The sequence below is a fragment of the Thalia democratica genome, chromosome 6 (genome assembly GCF_965202585.1).
Source record: "Thalia democratica chromosome 6, ktThaDemo2.hap1.1, whole genome shotgun sequence".
Classification (NCBI taxonomy): Eukaryota; Metazoa; Chordata; class Thaliacea; order Salpida; family Salpidae; genus Thalia; species Thalia democratica.
Window position 1 is genome coordinate 5,585,854 of NC_139170.1, and position 21,757 is coordinate 5,607,610.

At 25.6% G+C, this 21,757-nt stretch overlaps 1 protein-coding gene across 1 annotated transcript in view; it reads right to left on the bottom strand.

The window, feature by feature from the left end:
• LOC145838398 (unconventional myosin-VIIa-like) overlaps window positions 1-16,627 on the bottom strand; it is a 30,551-nt gene extending 13,924 nt beyond the window's left edge. The window contains exons 1-24 of the mRNA XM_082945983.1: window positions 16,504-16,627; window positions 15,829-15,936; window positions 15,395-15,544; window positions 12,985-13,169; window positions 11,565-11,686; window positions 10,523-10,652; window positions 10,133-10,259; window positions 9,504-9,551; window positions 8,491-8,559; window positions 7,992-8,058; window positions 7,517-7,611; window positions 7,140-7,259; window positions 6,731-6,873; window positions 6,169-6,304; window positions 5,804-5,878; window positions 5,469-5,548; window positions 5,149-5,300; window positions 4,631-4,779; window positions 4,256-4,427; window positions 3,645-3,774; window positions 3,028-3,157; window positions 2,246-2,423; window positions 1,281-1,357; window positions 121-201 (exon numbers count right to left, since the gene is read on the bottom strand). Coding sequence (XP_082802109.1) covers window positions 121-201; window positions 1,281-1,357; window positions 2,246-2,423; window positions 3,028-3,157; window positions 3,645-3,774; window positions 4,256-4,427; window positions 4,631-4,779; window positions 5,149-5,300; window positions 5,469-5,548; window positions 5,804-5,878; window positions 6,169-6,304; window positions 6,731-6,873; window positions 7,140-7,259; window positions 7,517-7,611; window positions 7,992-8,058; window positions 8,491-8,559; window positions 9,504-9,551; window positions 10,133-10,259; window positions 10,523-10,652; window positions 11,565-11,686; window positions 12,985-13,169; window positions 15,395-15,544; window positions 15,829-15,936; window positions 16,504-16,521 — 2,742 coding nt within the window. The 5' untranslated portion in view covers window positions 16,522-16,627. The remainder of the gene's footprint in view (window positions 1-120; window positions 202-1,280; window positions 1,358-2,245; window positions 2,424-3,027; window positions 3,158-3,644; window positions 3,775-4,255; window positions 4,428-4,630; window positions 4,780-5,148; window positions 5,301-5,468; window positions 5,549-5,803; window positions 5,879-6,168; window positions 6,305-6,730; window positions 6,874-7,139; window positions 7,260-7,516; window positions 7,612-7,991; window positions 8,059-8,490; window positions 8,560-9,503; window positions 9,552-10,132; window positions 10,260-10,522; window positions 10,653-11,564; window positions 11,687-12,984; window positions 13,170-15,394; window positions 15,545-15,828; window positions 15,937-16,503) is intronic.
• Between the last annotated feature and the right edge of the window lie 5,130 nt (window positions 16,628-21,757).

Below are 21,757 nucleotides of genomic sequence, written 5' to 3' on the forward strand. Positions count from 1 at the left end.
TCCACTAACTTTACTTTAGGAACATGATTAATCTAAAAGTTCTTTCTAGTTATTAAGTTTGTACACAATATAAACGTTTTTTTAGTGAATTAAAGTAAACTGCCTAAAAAATACACTAACAGCATCAATTCTCAATTGATTATTTTTCTTGAGTTTCATCATTCTAGATTTTTCTTCCTCCTCTAGTCTTTTCATTGCAGCCTGTAAAAAAGCACTTTGTTAGTCAAAATAGTTGACAAACCTCAGTAAATAAACTATGTTTACCAAGAGTACTATAATCAATTTTAACTATTAGATACTTTGTTTTTAAGCTATGTTTTCGTGTGATTTTTTTGTAACTTAACTTGAAGCAGCACAACAAAATTTTTTAAAATTTACTTTTACTCAAAAATACACAACAGCTGTTTTTAACTCAAATAAACTAAAATTCTGACTAAAACAACTTTGTGCAAATTTATTTATAACTAAGGTAATATCTTATACTGTAAATTTGTAACTGAAAAATTGTATGATGTTTATAAACTCTTTAAATGGATATTAAGTTTCAATAAACTTTATAACAAGAAATGTACAAATTTAAATACATGTTTATTCTAATTTAAAATAACGAAAGTTTTTTTATGACATGCTTACTTAAGATGCTAAAATCTTAATTAAAATTTAGATGCACTCTTTCATTCTGTTCATTAAATTTTATAAACGTAAAGCATTGTGTAATACATAACATGAATACAAAAAGTTTAAGAACAATCAAAGAACGTTTTGTTAGTCATAACAACAAACTACATGATAAATACATAAAAACAGGTATTCTGATGGAAGATTGTGCTTTAAACAAAGAGTACAATCACTTAATTTTATTGCTAGAGTAAGTAACAATTATATTAGGCGTTTACAAAAAATCATTTTGATACAAACTTCATAGCTTAGTTTGAAACAATACGAAGTAGTTTTAAAAAGTAAATTTATAAAATTAATAAGAAAAACACATAATAGTTTGTTAATATTTCAGTGTAAATACATATAATGCGTTCTGCCTTACTTGAAGAAATGGTGTTGGTAATCCATTTATTAGCTTGCATTAAAATTATTATTTGATAAATGCAACTACTTATATAAGTTAGTATATAAATTAAGCAAATGAATTTTGTTTTACTTCTGTCTTTAATTTTTAATTTTCAAGGTTTTTATAGTCGTACCAGTTGATACACATTTTATTGTTAGCTCTGATATTTACTTAATTAATATAGATATTAATTTTCTAGTTTATTTAAACTTACCTCTCTTTCTTTCTTAGGCAGCTTGTTTACAATCGCCAGTCGTTTTAAGAACTTAAACTCCTTTCTTGCTAAATGACCTGCGAAAAAATGTAATTTAACAGTTTAGTTAGAGTTAGTGTAACAAAAAAGTTTTATTCAGTTAAGTAACGTAAATGATTATTTAATTTTTAGCAAAAGGGTAATTTAGTCTTTAAACATAACAGTGATTACACAAAGTTAATATATGATACAATAAACAAATTTAGAGTTAAATTGTATAGATTAGTACTAGCAGTTGAATAATTCTAAAATTTACCTTGCTTTCTTTATGTTACTAATCTTATTTTTGCATAAAATTAATCAACAAAAACAAAAAAAAAATTAAAAACTGAGATTAATGTCTAAAATTTATTGTATGTTTTGGTTTTAAGAAAACAAATAAAGAGATCTCAACTACTGGAGGAGAAATAATGAATTTATTCTTTCAAAAATTTATTTTACAAACTAAGTTTAGGTCAATGACCTCGTCAGTGCTTAGATAAATCTTATTCAAAGTCTAAAATTTATTTGAGCTTTTAAAATACAAACAAAAATTTATTATTTTTAAATCAAATATTCTGCTTATGATAACTTTACACAACGCTAATTTTTAGTCACTAGTCTCTTTATAGTTTTTCTTTTAGATCAATTTCTTTTTTACTTAAATAAAAATTTATAGTTATTGTCAAAAAACCATTAAAAAAGCTGTCTCAATTCTAAATAGAAAACAGTTAGAAAGTGATCCTTTCTTTTAAAATAACGTTTTCAATTATGCTGATAAATATTAACTTTCTACAACTCTTTATAATGTTTTGTAAAACTTTTTAAAGTAATTTTGAAGTAAGCAAGTTTTTTTTTAATATCTAAAAACTTCAAACCTCTTGTGTAAACTTTTTTGAAATAGTATAGCAAGAATTTTTTTTGAATATTTATAACAAATAGCCAACCTCTGGTGTACTTTTGCACGCACACTACCGCCCACAAGCGGTGAGAACATTCCTTCCTCACCAAAAATCCCCTGCAAGCGGCCTGCAGCTTCAATATGCGCCTCCTAGCGAACGAATAGTCGAAGGCCAGCTTGCGACCCCTCCACACCGCTTGTAGTCGAGACAACCCTCCTCGGATCTGAAGAAAATCAAAGTAAGTTGCGTATTTGTAAGATAACAAAATAAAAGTGGTTGATTCAACTACTATCTACTTTTATGCTTGTTTTATTTAAAGCTTCTATTTATTTTTTGTTTTGTATTTTGTTCAAATAAAATTGAGCGATGAGCAGTAGTGACTAACAGTGATATTATTCAAGTTTAATGTACACATATTTGTACAAGTAAATAATTTTTAACTCTTTACTGTTTTAAACAAAAAAGTAAAAAAAGTAATTTTGATTGCTACAGTAAGGCTGTAAATTTAAAAAACCATTAAGTTTACTAGTTTGACATTAAACCTTATAAAATAATATAAAAAGTATTAAAATTATGTGTTTTTTTTTTATTTTTAAACAAGCTTAAAATTTGCATCAAAAAAAATATTTATCAATACTTAAAAAAAATCTTCACAGTTTAAATTTCACCCTAAAACTTGGCTTACTAGTTCAAACTGTATAAAAGCATGTTCTATGTTTATTTATATTTAAAAGACGTATCAATTGTTAACAGAGATTAATAACTTAAATAATTCAAATTAACATTCCTCACAATTATCATATCTAATTAAGAATAAAGTATCTCACAAGTTCGAATTTCTTCCTGGCGTGCATGGTCTTCCACCATCCTTGGATCTTTATGCAGGCTCTCCTCTTTCTCAAAAAGTTCAACCTCCAGAACCATCCCCTCACCGCGCGCTGGATTATCACCGCTGATCTGTTTGAAGGTAAAAGTATGTGAGTATGTATGAATAGAAGAAATCCTTGCGAGTAATTTTTTTTAGCTTTGATTGTTTAACTGGTAATGGCATTAGATTATCACTACTGATCTGTAAGCTTGAAAAAAGAGTGATTAGTTTTTTTCTATCACAGCAATACAGTTAAATAACTATAAATACATTTTTAGTTACTTTTTTTAGGTAGCAGTATAGTAAAACAACTGAAATTTTCGAAAAATATAAGAAATTTATTCAAAACTTTGTAAAACCCCGCAACTATCTTAGTAAATAATGAGATTTTGTAATAAAAAAATAAATTATAGTACACTTTAGATTGAAAAATATAAAACTTTAGTGCTTTTTTCAAATACTTTCTACATTTACAACTCGTTTATGACTAATATTCTAAAACTGTATTCATAACAACAACAAATTATCAAAAACAATTAAACTAATTTGATAATATTTTTTCTTTAATATACTCACTTAGTCAACATTTGCTCTCTAAAGCTGTCCAGCAAGGCGTCTTGGGAATCTTTTATGAAAACCTTAGTCTTTCCTATTTGCCAGTCAGACTTTTCACCCAACACTTTCGATAAAATCTTTTTGCAGCCGTCTGAAAAGTGCAAGCGTTTTAAAACTGGTGAACTTTCACAACTATTTGAAATGTACAACTGTTTTCAGCAGCTTTTTATTATGGAAAAAAAAAAGTTGTTCTGGTTTAAAGCGAAAGACAAACATCTTCTGTTGAAGAAACTTAAATAGCTTTAACAAAACTGACAAAGCAAAACGTATATTGCAAATAAACTATGTAACAAAAATGTTTGTAAAAATTCAAAGTTGATTTCTATGGTTAAAACTATACAAGTCGTAAACAAGCAATAAATTTTTATTAAAACATTCCAAAACGATGAAAATATATTCATAGGCGAAAAGTCTAAAGTTAGAGGTTTAATACACAAACAAAGACTGTTTTTTTCGACGCAATCACTTCTGGTTTATTTCAAGTTTTACGTAAAAATAAGAGTTACTGTTTTTTTTTGCAAGCATATTAAAACAGTTATCTATTTCTTTTTACCAGTATGTGTTCAACAAACCTTTCAAGTTCTTTTCTTTCGCCGCCATCTTCATTCCGGGCGAAATTATTCGGTACCTGTTGATGAACTCCTGAAAAGTATACCTGATCGGGTACCCGGCCCTCCTGATTTTGATGGTTTCCATCATTCCCGAGTACTTGAGCTGCCTCGCCACCAACGATCGGTTGAATTGCTGTGAAAATTCGATTAAATGGTTCAAGTTGGTTGCTTTTAGTGCTTTTATTGTTTATATAAAGATTAATACCCAAGTTAAAAGGATATATATACAGAGGATTAATAAAGATTATTAGCAAGAAATAATTAATGAAAGGTATTGACGTTGGCTCATCTAGAGTTATATGATTTTTAATACTGTTAATAAAAACTTTTACCAACTTGTTCAACTTTCAGTTCATTAGGTTTTATGCATCTTACGAAAAACGGTTGACACTTTGACAAGGTTTTCATCAGATCGTCCAAAGACTTCTTGAACTGGACTACCAAGGTTTGGTTCTTCTTTTGTGTTGTTTTAATCTCTTTCAAATCTGTTATGTATAAAATTTTATTTCCATAAGTTTCAACTTTTAACTAAACAAAATCTTTTAAAAGGTAGGTTTATGAAATTTTGCGCTTTAGTTATTTTACTGAATCAAGATGAATTAAAGCAAATTTTATGATTTACACTTGAAAATAACAAAGATATTCTACGAAAGGGTGCTACAGTATGTTATTCGCGCATAGCAGTTTCTTTGCATTATTACGTAAATTTACTATGAACATCGTATAAGTGAAAGAAAAAAACATACAACTTATCTGAATCTAAAGTATTCTAAACAAGTTATCTAAAGTAATAATTTTTTTTCAAGCTTTATTCCTTTTTTATAAAACTTTTCAAAGTGTATACAACTTGTTACCTTTATAAAAGATGAGCTTTAGGAAATTGTTCTTGGAAGTTTTGATGAGAGTCAACAAATCTACATGGAAAGTGTCTTTGTTTCTTGCAAGAAAACCTCTACAAGTGTACTGGACAGTACCGGCAAAATGCTCTATTCCGAATGTTTCATCTCTAGTTTTATAAAAATATGTTTCAAACATTACTGCTTAATATTGTGATTAATGCTGTGATTAACTAAAAACTTTACCAAAAAATATGCTTTGACAAAGTTTTCAAAAAGTAAGTAACAAGAAACATTTTTTGAATACTTAAATTACATTTATTACAATTTTAGTTTACCTGTTTGTTTTTGGACTGATGAACAATTTATTAGTACCATGATGATGTTTTAGTTTGTCCAACAAAGTTCTATCTGTACCCTAAAAAGTATAAAAATAACAATACGACTTTATTGAGAAACACAAGGCAAAATTATTGTTTAATACAAAAAAGTACAAATGCATCGTTTTTACTGTTTTATGTAAACTAAATAAATATGTTATATTTTTTGATTTTTTGAATACAAATACAAAGAACTCAACTTCCAGAAGAGGATTAATGTAGTCTGTTCTTTAATACTTTGACTAGTAAACTAAGTTTCGGTCAAAGACCTAAACAAGTATGTATTAACTTACTCTTGGGAATATGGCTTCTTCATTGATCAGTGAAAAAATATTCATTTTAGCAGCAGACATCATATCCAAGACGTTCTGTTAATCATTTGTATGTAGAATTGTCAAAAACAAACAAATTGTATATAAAACTAAAAAACATACTCTAAAAGTATAATAAATCAAGGTAGTTACATTTGAAAAGATTACAACTAAAAAAATTAGATGCTTTCCGACTTGAAAGACATTTCATTTAAAAAGAACACGTTTAAACCAAAATTCGCCTTTATTTGAGACCAAAGTAAAAGTTTATCGAACAAACTTAAGTAGTAATAGTAGATTAAACAGTGATTAAAAATTTTTTTTAGATTTCAGCTTCAAATTTAAACCTTGTTATCTCTAAAAGTGATCTTCGTCCAGTCAATAGACTCCAGATTATATTCTTCTTGTTCCAATTTGAACACGTGCCTCACGAAGAACTGCTGCAAGTTTTCGTTGGCAAAATTGATGCAAAGTTGCTCGAAGCTGAAAAAACATTGAAGTTTGAAAATTTTTATAAAAGCAAAAGTTATGTTTTTGGCATATAGAAGAACTATGAAATATTTTGGGATCGAAAAAAAGTTTTAGTTTGAAAAAAAAAGTTTTTTAGTTTTTGTTTTTATTTATTTAGATACTGGTATGCTTAAAATTATAGAAGTAAATTTATTTCTGAAAATTCATTTTAATCTAGAAACAAATTTGTTGTTCTAATTTTTTTTTAGCTTTACTTAAATGATTTTTTCATTTATATAAACAATAATCGTCAAAATATATTTTATCTTTTAACTAAGATCTTACAGTCTATACACCATATTTCAAAATTTAAATTACACATAATAAACACAGTTTAATGGTTTCACCAGTGCATTGACTTTTAAGTACAATGCAAAAAAAAAATTTTTAGGCACAAACCTGTTAACATCAAAGTTTTCAAATCCGAAAATATCCAGCAACCCAATTGAGTGCATGCCCTTTCTGTCCTTCTTCTTGGCTTCCCTGTTTATGGCGCTGTTTATCTTGTCAACAATCCAAACAAACAGCCTCCCGTATACTCCCTGTTTTGATTAATAGTACATCTTAAATAATTAGGTGCTGTATTACACATTATAACTCTACTTTTTTGACTTTTTAGTTACTATTAAAGTATTTAATTTCTACTAGTTTTTCGTGACAACTTATTTTTTTTTAAATCAAACAGATTTTAATACTTTAATCAGTGCTATAAAACAATCCTATATATGGCTTATCAGTTATCGTTAAAGTTTTTAGTTTTCAGCAAATAATTTTTTCCATCTTTATATATATTTTCCTACAAACATACTTTTATACAGGCGTCTTTGACGTCATTAGCCTGGTTCAAGTTCATTGGTGACGTCACAGTCTCACCCCTCGTACGCAATGTTTTCTGCGTCAACGCTCTCGAAAACGCTTGATCGTTTACCTGATCAAATAGTAAAAATAAAAAAAGGACCCGGGTAAAAATTACATATCTCAATAGTTTTTTTTTACTTCATATATAGATAATACATAATACTAAAAATATTTTCCTTGTCCAAAATTTTTTACATATACTACTGATTTTTTAACAGGTTAGGAATGCTTGATAAGTTTTTATTGAGTTTACATATTTTTTTTAGTTTCAGATAAAAATGTTATTTAAATTCAAACTAGTCGAGTTTATATTTAAATTTAACTGACCCCAAACAAATCAGAGGTCATTTTTAGTTCTGAGGTGTGAACGAACTCTACAGCGTCCAAATTGTCTATCAGTCTTTCTTTAAATTTCAGGTTTCCTGGATGAATAAAACGTTTAAGACTGTTAGTAAAATGAGTTAGTTTAATGTATAATCTCAAAAATTAAGTTTTTATTTCGGAAGCTTGTATAGGTTTACAGAAGTTTGTCTTAAAGGTGTTATATAAAGTATTCATGTTAACACTTTACCTAACAAAAAATCTAAATTATTTAGTACGGTTCAAAATATACTTAAAAGATACAACTTTATTAGATTGTAGTAATATTTTTAAGATCAAATGTTAAATATATTGTTTTTAATGTGCTCATAAAAGAGAGTAAATTTTAAAGTTTCAAAGAGTTTGATACTAAACTTATATTAAAACAATTACAATATAAAGCTCCATCTTAAATAATATAAGTTTAGTTAGATTAATGTACCTGTATGTAAAATTGCTGCCAGTATTCTTTGAATTTCTTTGATTTCGTTTTCACTGAAGTCTAGCACCTGATTTGAAAGACAAAAATAAATAAAAATAAACTAATTTGATTTAATTTTTTTTTAAACTTACACTTTAAAATAACTAATAACTATTAATTTTTGTCGGGAAAAACACACTGCAAGTTTTGAATTTTTAATAATTTTACTTACTAATTACTGTTGTAAATCCCAATTGATTTTATTTAATTAAAAAAATATTTAAGTTTTGTTTTTATCTCAATGCAAGTAAAATAGGTTAAAAACGCAATAATAAAATGAAGAAAAAGTTTAAATATTAAAATACATTCAATAAAATGTTGTTGCTTTCGATTTGCAAAAATTTTAGTGCTTCACACTTTTAGCTAATTGATTGAAACAAATAAAACATTTTACAATTTTAAAATATGCCTATAAATAGTTACATTTTAGTTACGTAATATTTTGTAAAATAAACAAAACCTTCATTCCATTTAATATTTCTGTCCAATCCAATTTATCATTTCTTCCGGCGCATTGTAAACAAGATCCCTATTAATGTTTTTAAAATAAAAAAGTTGTTTATTGTAATATCAGGTAAATGAATTTAGTTTTGTAGTTAAACTATTTTTATTAAAATAACTTTATAAAATATACTTAACAATGTTAAGTAACAATAATTAAGTATTAATTTTTTTCTATATGTTTATGTACTTTTGAAAGTCTGAAATGAATCTAAACATAAATAAAATTTAATCGTCGCAAAAACAACAAAAAAACTTGATATCAAACTGTAAAAAGTATTAACAAAAAAGCTTAAAGTTTTGTAGAGTAATCAACTAAAAACAAAGCAAAAAGTAACAAAAAATATTAGAAAGTTTAATAATTAGTATTTTATCGAACTTTAGCAAATGATTTTTATGATGAAGCAAGCATAAACAGGAACTTTCTTTTGCGTAAAGAAAGAAAATTGATTCATAAATAGTAAAAAATACTTTTGTAACATTTAAAAAAACTCAAAAGGTGAATTTTTATATTACATTAGTTATGAAAACTTCATCATGCTTGATCACAAGTAAGAGTGAATTAGCATGGTGCTAAACAACAAGTAAAATATATAACAGTTGATCTTAAATCAAATCTGGTAAAAAAACATTTAAAGTCTAGACTAAAAAGTTTAATATAAGAATTAAAATATGTAAAACTTTTAAGGAAATGAAACAAATTCCATGATAGTAGATTTAGTTAATTATAAACAAAACAAACTTTTTAATTTAAATTAGTTTTCTATTAAACTAAACAGATTTAGAAGCTTACAAGAGTACATAATTTTACAAGAAAACAGCTTAATTTTGTTTTAAAACAAAGTTCAAAAGTTGCAATATTAAACAAGTTTTAAAATAACATAGAAAAATTTGAGCAATTTTGGTTAATTTTATTAATGATCACCTTTATTTTAGTAGTATGATATTAAAATGTTAGTCACCTTGACTTACCAGTCCGTCTTGGAAGCAAGCATTTGATGCTTTTTTGTTGATATTATCCTATTACGTCACAATGTAGTTCATAAGTGTTACTACATTTTAAAAATTATAAAACTAAACAATTTTCAGTGGACATACAAAGTTCCTAGGAAAAACTGAAAACCAACGTATACATATTTGTTTAAAATCAATCGAATATTGACTTAAACTGTTAAATGTAAATTATTTTATTTAAAAATAACTCATTATACTGACAAAAACATAACAACAAAAATACAGTTTTTAGTATCCAACTTAATACTAAAGTGAGAATAAGTCAGCTTTTAAAACGAATTTCCAAACTCTTAATTAAAATATGTACCTAAAAGACTTTAAGTTTTGTTTTTATTTAATGCGGTAAACAGGATTACACTAAAAAACATATAACTATCCAATGTTTTTTTGTAAAGTTATAAATAAATATAGCCAGTTTTTACTTTACTTTTTTTATCCTTGTTTTTACATTCTAAAAATGCATTTTAAAGCGTAATAATGTCTTTTGTTCAATCTGTTTTTATATATTTTTTTAATTTAAATAGCCTACGGTAGAATAAAACATATGTATAGATATTTTAAGTTCTGAAAATCTAAATTATAAGTACTTGGGTAAGGTTGTAGTATTCCGAAGGTTGTCCCAATCCTAACTTTGCTTTCCATTCTCTACTTAAGCCGGCCAACATGCAGTAAAATATGTGGTAATTTCTCTCGTCTTTTGCTTGGTATACCAACCTTAATAAGCATCAATTTACATTAGTACAAGCATATTAATAACTCTAAAACAAAATAAATATTTAAACTAAAAAGTTATTTATATGTTACTTACTTGATAGTCATAACTAGTTATAAAGCACTATTAAAAGTTACATAAAAAACTAAAAATCACTATCATCTTTGCAATAATTGGTTGCTGTCTTATATATAACATCTATAAATATAATCAATAACTTATATATTTTTGCTGAGTTAAAATAACATTATGTTTCCATTAAAACCTTGATTTTTCAAGTAGGTATTGGTCTATTTTTGCACTTTGAATGACCCCTTTAGAACTGAATCTGATTTCTATAAACTTTCCAAAACGAGATGAGTTGTCATTTCTTATCGTTTTTGCATTTCCAAAAGCTGAAAGCATAAGTAAAAGTAGGTTAAAAATAACAAATGTTTTTTCTACTATAAATATATGTTTCAATGACTTTTTATAGCTGAAATATCTAAGAATAGCTTAAAGTATAAACTGTAAATTTTGATATGACTAGGTAAGTTAAGTTAAAATATAATGTATTTTTTTTTAAATGTAGTTTAGATAAAATTCAAACCTAACAAGAATAAGTTAGTTGTAAATACGATGACAAGACACTGTTTTGTTTTGATAAAAAATCATCAAACAAAAATTACAATTTATCTAAATATAAAAGTATCATTTATTTTTTGTGAAGTTGTATAGCTTTAAAAACTATTTCAAAACAAAAAAGATCAGTATTTTTAATGGTAGTTTTGACTGAAAAGATTTAAGCACATTTTATATTGAAAAAAAACTCACTAGCGAAATATTGTAAGCATTATTAACTCAATAAGTAGAAATAGAAACAATAACCATATGACCTTTAAAACCAACTAATCACAGTTTAAAGTTACAGTGGTAAAGTTTTAATTTTTTCCAACAACTCAAATAAAATACTTTTATAAAGTAAATAAAAAAATCAGAGTTGAATTTTTTTTTTAGTAATAATCACTTAATATATAACAAATAGAATAAAACAACTACAATAAACTAAAGCATAGTAAATGGTTTTTCAATAGATTTTGCAAAGTTAAGTTTATAAAAGTGTCGAAAAATTTTATATCAAGTTTTACTAAACTTTTTTTAATTACATACTGCCATACTATACTTAAACTGTTTTTTTTACAAACATCTAATTGACAATCAAGTTCAAATCTTTAAGTATAGATAACAAAAAACTCTTTGGAATGTTTTTAAATTTGTAAAGTATTTATAATTTTGTTTACTCTTTTATACAAACATGAAATCTGAACCTTCAAGTATGGGGTTGGCTTCCAATATTTGTTGTTCGATCCAACTCCTCTGGCCGGAAGTTGCCGCCAGGAACTGCATGACATGCTTCGTTGATTCCGTCTTTCCCGCTCCCGATTCCCCGCTGTGATTGGATAATAAAAAACATTTAGTTGTATGATTTCATTTGGTTAAATTTGGTACGAAGGATTCTGAATTATGGAATAAGTTTAGGTTCTAATTGAAATAAAAATTGAACATTTAAAAACTAAGGACATAAATGCACCAAAGTTGTTGTGTCACTGTGCTACTGTTTCTTATTGGAAAATTGTTGAGTTGTTTGTTTTGTTTTATCATTAAAAGTTTAAAGCACTTCTCCGTTTTTTCGCCTCTTTTTGAGTAAAAAAGTTCGAATTAAAGTGCTTCAACTTCTGGATAAAATATTAAAAGCTTTTTGATTTAAACGGATTTAAAGGACACCTTAAGTGTTTAGCTTAACACCCCACTTACTACTTTGAAGCAACCGTAATTTTCTAATAAAAAAGAAAACTTTTATTCCGTTGTTTACTCAAACTACAAGTTTTTTATTTTTTATCATTGCTACCTTTTTTGTTGTAAATGTTTTGCTTGTTTAAAAATTAGTCGCCTTTAGTCGTTTAACTGAGTTTTTAAACTGTTGTTCTTTAGTTTAGAAAGTTTTTGCTTACTGTATACTTTATTGATAGATAAATGTTTTTATTTTTAAACTTCAATAAAAACTAATCAAGATATATATAAAAAAAGGTTTAATTAGTCGAAAAAAGATCAGATAAGTTCTTAATTACCATTGCTAATGTGTAGCAGATAGTGTTTCGAGAAAAAAAAGACTTTACTTCCATGACAAAATATAATAGCTTAAAACTTTTGAGCAAATAAAATACACCATTTGACAAACAAAAGTTTTTGAGAAGATAATGTGTGCAAATAAAATCCTGTTTTACAAAAATACGGAAATTGATTAATCATTACATACAAATTGAAAGTTATCTGCACAATTGTCTTTAACTTTTTTTTTAATAAAACGGTAATAGCACAGCCACCAATTCATAAAAGTATAAAAATGCTTTTTTAATTAATTTTTGTTTTTAATGTGTAAGTTTTCAAAAACGTTCTCAAGACGTGTAAAAACACAAAAACAGCTGCTCATTTTTGAAAGTGTGCCAAAATTATTTACAATTTTATGTTTAATACGTATACACTTCTTTGTACATGAGCATGAATACATATAGGAATACAATCAGACACGTGTTTAATATAAACTAAAACTGTTTGTTCCGAAAAGTCAGTTAGGTCAGCACTTAAAACAATAAAAAACCAACATAAAAATAAAAACAATAACAAAAAGAAAAGGTTTACAGTTACCAAACAGTTAATTACCGTTAACTTTTAATAGTCAACTCTTACCTGACAATGACGCATTGGTTGACTTTATTTTTCAGCATGTTGGCGTAAGCGTTGTCTGCGATGGCGAATATGTGCGGAGGTAGTTCCCCTATTTTGCGATCAGTGTACCGGTTGATCGAATCTTTCTCGTATAAGGGAAGATCCCTGTATGGGTTGACCGCTACAAGGATGCTTCCTGTGTATGTCTGTGAGAAAAAAAATGTCTAGATTTTAAGAACATTCAATTAATCAAATTAAAAATTGTAGCTTTGATTGCTAAAATTAATTTATTTGTATATTCAAATGTTAGAAATTTTTAAAGGTATGCTTTGAAGTATTGGGTTTAAGGTTATTCTAAACTTGTCTTTAGCTTATATTTTTTATAAAATACTTTGTCTGGTGGTTAAAGTATTTTATTTTGTAAAACATCCTAAGTAAAATCACTGAAACTATTAATAAAGTGTAACAACATATATTATTTTATAAACTTGTTTTGATATAGCAACACAACAGCCGATGCAGTTACAAATTCTATTTTCATTTTCAAAAAAAAATTCAGCTCGCAATAATTAATAAACCAAATACAAGTATAAGTTGCTTGCAAAAAAAAAAACAGTACATGCTTTAATTAGAAAAATAACTCGCTGTTTTAGTACAACTTTCAGTTATGGTAGAAACATAGGAAAAATAGGTCAATTGAGGCACTTGCATTTTTGAGAAATTTTAGTGTGAGTTCTACCGATACGGTTGATTAAGTTTTGAGTTATGCTTTAGTTAAAAACTTTAGGGAATAAGGGTTAATCAAGGGCTAAAAGAGTTGGAGTAACAAATTTAAAATGTTTTTCGAATTCTCTAAAAAAATTATAATATTAAAATTATTAATTCAAAAAAGCGTGTTGATCAGGTTTTCAAAAAGTATTTCTCAAAAATAATTGCGCTTGTATCAACCAATATAATTAAATAAGTCTTGGACAAGACGTTAAAAGGTATCCAAGTGGTGTGCGACTCGATAATCGAAAGTTTTTTTTGTGCACCAAGTGCTAGGACCAAACATTTTAAGCGTTGTTTCATCGTTAAATAAACAAAAGTAAAAAAAAATTACAGTTTCAAAATATTGTCTTTAAGCAAACTTAATTTTGAAAAACCATAAAACTAATAAACAATACATTAATAATTAAAACCTAAGTAGAAAAAGCAGTGCAAAAAGTAAACATTATCAGAAAAGATAAAATCTACACAAGCTTCGTTATCATCAAGTACAAATCATTTAGTTTTTTAAATTAAATAAGTGATTAAAACGTACAAAATACAATGAAAATGTAAATCACTAAAAAACAAACTAAAAGGTAATACTTCTCAATGATTAACCTAAATAGTTAGTGAACATGTTTTGTTGTATAAAAAAAATGGTTTGTATTTTTTTTATTTACTATTGCTTTAATATTTTAGAGATGTATATTTTTGAAGTGTATTAACATTTGTAATTGGATAAAACATTAACTTAAAATTAGTAGTAGTTTCGTCACAATGAACGAAGTACATTATAATTTCCAATCATTCCTTTACAATTATGTAACAAAAAAAATTTTTTTGCTATATACTGTGAAGTTAAAATGTATTTTTTTGTATAAACTAATTAACTAATTTTAAATAAAAGTTACAGTTCAAAAGATTTTGATAGAATATTAGTTACTTTTATTAATTATAAATCCAAAAATAAGCATTTTTTTATTCAGAACAAAAATGTTTAGGTTTTTAAACAAATATAGTACAAGTGTTAGCGAAAGCAAAAAAACATTCAAAACCAGTTCTAGCTACGCCATAAATACAAATATTTGCTATAACTTCACAATGAACAGTCAAAATTATTTGAATAAATGTTTATAACACTAAAAATTTTACATTTCAAACTTGTTTTTTCAGTCGCACGTATAATTATTTCGACTATGTTTAGTTAAAAGTAGTTTAATATTTTTATTAACTTGATAAAAAGTTCTATTGGTAGCTCACGTAAACTAATAAACTTTATTGTTATAATTTTAGGTTGCTAACAATAAAATATATTTAATATTTATGAATGTATAAGGGACTTAATAAGTAAAATATATATTTTTAAACTAAGTTTAGTAATCTTTTATTCAATTCTTAATGTACATTACTGATTTTTATTTTAAACAACTATGACAATAATTACATAAAAAAAATTTTTTTGGTGACGGTGAAATTAAAGGTTTTATAAAAAACTATCAGTTCGACAAAAGTTATAAAAATTATAAAAAAATAGGTAATACTCGTTTTTTTGTAAATTAGAATTCAAAATAGTATAATCTAACATAGATTTTATACCGTTTGTACCTTACTATACAAGTACATTAAGAACTGAAAAACTGCAGTCCGAACTTAAAAATGCATGTAATTAAAATAAACTAACGTAAATTTTATCTTCCTTGTATCTGATCAGCAGGTTCCTGAGTATCCCGTGTTCCTGAAGATCGCCCAAGCGTATCATGTCCTCCACCCCCCTAACTGATGTCGGGTGCATTATCCTGATGTTCGTCAGCGGCGTCTTCAGCCAGTGGTCCTGATTGAAACGTCATAGTAAAAAAAATAAAAATAAAAATATTAAACATTTTTTAACTAATGTGCAAAAAATAAATGACAAAAAAAAATTTTTTAATGTTTTAAGTTTGAGATTTTAATATTACTTTATAGAAATTTAGTCTTTCTCTTAAATGTTAAGAAAAATGTTTATGTTAATTTTTTCTATTGAGATATAAATACTAATTTAAAGTTTCGAAACAAAAATAAAATACTTAACTTATAAAATTAAATATATGTAAACTAATATCAGTATAAAAAATAAACTTTTCCGCTGTCATCGGTGACTTTAACTTGCCCGCTGTCTGACAGTTTGACCACCGCCCCAATGGGTTGCTCATGATTTGGTTGGTTCAACAACCACACGTGGTCCCCCTTGAAGAAATTATTTTCAAATTATTTGAAACATTGAAAACAAAAAAAAAGTATTATATTACTATATTTTTGACAGTGTAACAAATTTGAATAACTTTGTGTTTTTAAAACTGAATATATGCAACAAAAACACTGTTACAACTGGTATTTTTGAACAAGAACTTATGATTATAGTTTGTATTTAGAAAATTAAAATTAGTACAAAAACTTGTTATCAAAAAATGCGACTGAAGCTTAAGTAATGAAAAGTTCAAGTTTTATTTCTAAAAAAATAAAAAGTTCAAACATTTTTACTCTGTCATTTATTTGTGCAGTTTAAACATTTTTAACTTATTTTGTTATACTACTTGTTGAAAACTTTAGGCTCGGATAAAACAGACAAGCAGTTATAAAATTTCTGTAAGTTTTATAGACTATGTTTAAAAATGCTTTGTAGTATCTTGTTATTGCTGTACTGTAAAATGCATAGTACTTTAATGTAAAAAACTTGAAAAACTTTTGCTAAAGTGTCAATACTGCTGAAAAAAAGTTAGAATATGCTAGTTTTATACAATTTCACAAACATACCTGACTAAAAATTACCATTCTTTAGTATAAAATGCCTTATAGCTTTAAATTGAGCATTTAAAAAACCAACTTCCTAAAGTTTCTAAAAATAACCTTTGCTACCTGCACTCATAAAACTTTAACAATTGTTAATGTTTAATGCAACAAATGTTATAATGTTTACACTTTTTCTTTTTTCCTTTTTTAACATTCTTTCTACGTCATGTTTGGTTAAATTTTACTGAAAACCCCATTCATTTACGACTTTTAAGGTAAATAAAACATGTTACTAATGTGATAACATTACTCAAAAGCACAAATTAATGAACTAAAGTGCTTATTTCATATTTTGTCGAATGTGTAAACTTGATTTCCGAAGTAAGTGTTTTTAATTGATGCTTTTAAAGTCAAAAGCTCTTGAGTGAGACAATTCGTTATGAAATTTTAATATCTAGACTTAGTTTCAATGAATGTTTAATTACAAAACAAACCAAAAGTGTTTTTATTTAAATAGATGTTTTATGGTACAGTAGATTTTAAAAGTTTATAAAAAGGAGCACTTTATTTTTGCTATTGATAAGTATCAAAAAACTTTTTCGACTAGATAAATCGAAAACGTACTCAACTAAACCTTAGACTACTTTTTTATAATTTTTACAATTGCTTATGCATTCATGCTTTTTTTTTTTTTTGATAGAAATATTCATTCATAAAAATTAACATTTTCTATCTATAAAATAACTTTATATAAAATATTTTTTCAGTCCACTACTACTACTTCTGCTAAAGTACTCCAAAAGTTAACTTTATAAAACTATTCGTTTAATGTTTAGCAACTAAGTAGAGTATAAAATTAAAATTTAACTTGTAGAAAAAACTTACTTGCTGTACGATGACCATTTTTGCTCCTTGATTTAAAATTTGTGTTTATAGTTTGTTATAGTTTGCATCTATAAAATTTAAAGTATTATTAAATTACTTAAAAAAGCAGTAAATTGCAACCACAAAAACTACACTAGTTTTTCTACCAGAATTCGCAGCTTAATGTCTTTCATATTTTGTTTTATCCTCAAAAGCTTTTATAAATAACTTCAAAGTTATTATCGGTTTTAAATTTAATCACACAAGACTTTTAGACTTGAAATGATATGCAGTACAAAGAACGTTATACGAGTCAAAAAAATTCTCTCTGTATTATACAAAACTTATACGATTACAGAGTTATAATTTATAGTGAAAGTTTGTGAATATTTCTAACTGATTTTTATTTTGTTTCAATTTTTGTCTATAACAAATAATAAAGTCGTTTAAATATGGCACAAAGTTATTTGATTTTTAATAAAAACCTAAACTTCTCTAAAACTTTTTAATACGTAAAGTAAATAACAAAACTTTTAAAAGTTGTTTAAGTGCAATTTACTATCCAATACCTTTCCTTAAACAATTACAGTAAGTTTTAAGTATCAAACTTTTGAATTGAATTAAAAACTTTGACTTTTCTACTTTGTTTTCAATATCAAATAACGTTTACATAGTTTTTAAATGAGCCAATTTTCACAACTAACTTAAAAGTTATATTATCTATACTAAATTTTTGCAAAATGAAATGTATATGCTTGTTAAACGCAAATCAAATGTTTTAGCTTTTTAGATTTTTTAGCTTTTTAGACTAATAATTTTAGCAAAGAGCTTTTTAAACTAATGACTTTTCAAAACAATTTTGAATCATCATTATGATGACACAAGTGCTATACAACAGTAATACTTACAGTAAAATGTATGTGTTTACATAAGTTAGTGATATACCGGACTAGGCCAGGTTTTTTTGAAACAAAGTTCAAACTGTTTGGGTCATTAAGTTTTGCAGATAGTATGATTAAAATCTTATCAATAAGTAGTACTTTGCAAATAAACGATTAATTATCCTTTAACTTAATATAAAAACTGACTTTAATTCTAAAATCAATTTGAATCAAACCAAGTTTTATTTTGTAGATCCGACAGATCACAAGAATAATTAAAATTGTGTTTATTTCGAGTAAAATAAGTTTAAGAGTAAACATATATTTAAAGTAAATAGAGGTAATTTTTATACAAAAAGATGCACAAAACTAAACTAACTTTAAATTTAAGTACTTCATTATTATCTTTTTTTTTACAACTTAGGCATCTACAGATTTTTTAGTAAGAAGCAAAAGTAACTTTTTAGACTAAAACAAATAGGTCTAAACACTCTTCAACATCACAAAGTTTTTAGTATTACTTTTGTTGAGATCCAAAAAATATATATACTAATTCTTTTTAAATAACTATTTTTAAAGTCTTTTATAAAACAAAGAACCTTTTTTTGAATAGCTTTTACAATCTTGCTTAAGTTTTTTATTTGGACTTTTAGAAAGTAAACTTAATCAAAAGTAGCTGAAGCTCTAAGCTATTGGTGCTCAAAAAAATCTGCAAAATCTACTTATTAAAAAAAAGTATACTTTTAAAAACGCAAAATGAAAAACTTTGCTAACTGAACAAAATTTTTGCTACATGGTTCCTTGTAAAAATAAAAACACCATAAAGACAAATGAAATTAATAATTAACTAAAGTAAACAAATGTATATATCAGCGCTTTGTTGTCGAAAAACACAACTATCTTTTCTATTCTTGGTTTAAATTTTTTGTTAATCATTTTATACTTTCTTGACTTTTTTTATTTCCACAAATACTTATTTAAAACAGTTGTGCATGGTAAAAAAAATAACTTATTATTGTTTAAATTAAATATAAATAAAACAAAAATAAAAACCTTGACACATTTTTTTTTTCCTTTTTTAGATTTAAACACTTTAAACTTTAAAGTCTTAAAGCTTTACAAAAATCTTTTACATTCAAATTTAATTAAAAACAGAATAGGCTGAGAAGAAATATTTTTGACTGAAAATCACTAAAAGAAACTAGCTAAATTAAATCTTAGTAGCTACTGTTATGTGAAAAAAGCTCAACTGAACACGTTTAGCCGGAGTTTAGTAAACAAATGCTACTGGAAAGTAGCTGATTTTACTGCTGATTTATTTATAAGTTTGCAATATTTTCCCAACTATTTTCTCATTTTACCTGTCAACAAGTGGTGAGCTCACACAACACTAATGCTTTGTACTTGTTAATTTACCTACTGTCAAGATAATTTGTCATTTTCTTGAAGTTTAAAAAAAAATTTTGAAGTAGTCAGAAAAACATAAATACTTTTTATTAACGCTTTGTTCATTTCATTTTTAATCTTGGTGTTTGTTAGCTTTATACATACACATACTTTGTAGTATAAAACAAATCTTAAACACCATAAAGTGTGATAAGAGCTTTTTATGTACTCTAAATTAAATATACTTTTAACTAAATAAAGAGCTATTTTAAAATTTTATTTGTATTTCTTTATTTAAAAAATTAAATATACTAACAAACTGAGCAAAAACATAATTAGTTGTTGCATTATTAAATAAATAAAATATTTTATTAAAAATAACTGTTCAAAATATAGGTTTAATCGTTTGCTAACAAAAGATCCTAGTGAAATAACTTCACAGGAATATTAATAAAACAAATTGTACAGTAATCTTCCTTTATTGGTAAAGGTACAATAAAGGAAATTACTGTACAATTTGTTTTGTTTATTAAAAATAACTATCTAAATATTTTAACTTGAAAGTTTGGTTTTGTTATTATAAATGTTTTATTGAAGTTATAAAACAAGAATATCTTAATAAAAAATGTTTACAGAGTAATTTTTTTTTGCTACCGGACTAGCTATACTTCAAACCTGAAAAACAAAAAAAAAATCATATACTTTGACTAAAAATGCATCTAGAACATTTTCAAACGTAACATAGTTTTAACATAATATTATCAAGTTATAACAAACAAGTTTTCTCATAAAAGTACTGCTGCAGCCAGTTTTGTAAATGATTTTGTTAAAACAAGTGCTTTAATGTAGAACGCCTGAGGCCATTCAAAATTTGAACTTCGAAAAACCCGTTTTTTGCCGGTGTGGAATAATTTTAATCCAACTTTAATTACGTATACTCAAGTACAATCATACTATCAAATATGGTAATAATAGATGTAATTTATGTTGTAGTACTTTTTAATTTGAATTTAAAAACTTTGTTTTGATTAAGTACTATGTAGCCCAACACTTCAAGACAACCTTTAGTAATGAAGCTTTCATTTTTTTTTGTTGGCATTAAAGTAAAAATTAAATGTAAATTGGTTTTTATGTAGAGTAGTGAGAATTATTGAAACTTTGACTAAACTTTAATCATTGCTTTGTTTAAAAAATTATTAATTTCAATAACATAGATTCTATATTTCTCTAGTGAACGTTTAAAAATTATTTGTTTTATTAGAAAAATAAAGTGTTATAACACCCTCATATAAATTCAAATATTAATGTGAATAGACATAAATTTTTTTATTGATATTTTGTATCAACTTTTGGATTTTTTTAAATTTCACTTTTTCAAAATTTACAAGTTCATGGTATCTAAACGAATGTTTAAATTTTTGTTATTGTTTCATTCGACTTAAAGTTGCGTTTTTTTATGATAGTTAAACAAACTGAAACTCGCCATACTCTAGAAGTTTGAAAAAAACATTCGAAATTTCATGTATAAAAAAGTTAATAAATTTTTAAAAATAGTACTTATTAAAAAAATATATTTTAAATATATTTTAATTTTTATATATAATTTAGTGTAGGGGTTGGAAAACTGCGAACCGCGGTCAAAATGAGCCAACGAAGTGCTTTTTACTTAAAACTACTACTGCAGAAAAAAAGTGTAAGCTTTTTATAACAAAATTCACTAGTGTGATCTTTTTTTGTTGTTTTTTAGTAACTTTGTTGCCTGTTTTATGCTTATTTCACTACACATATGCTTTTATATAGTTCCTTTTATTTTAAATTAAAGCATTTCAAAATAGTAAAAAACAGAAATGATTTTTTATTTTAGTGGGGTCCGCGAAAAACTTTGTTCTAGTAAGCTGTCCTAGTTTCTTAAAAAAGGCTTAGAACACAGTAAAGTGCACTTTTAACATTTAATTAATATTAAAGCGGTGAAAACAGTGTTAAAAATATAAAGAAACAAAATACTATGAAGTATAACGAAACAAAATAAATTAAATAAAAAGCTACGATCAATAGCGGCATTATGTGGAAATAAAAAATAAACATCAAATATTTAACAAGTTGCCATTAACAAGTGAGAAATAAATGAAAGAGACTTATACAAAAAA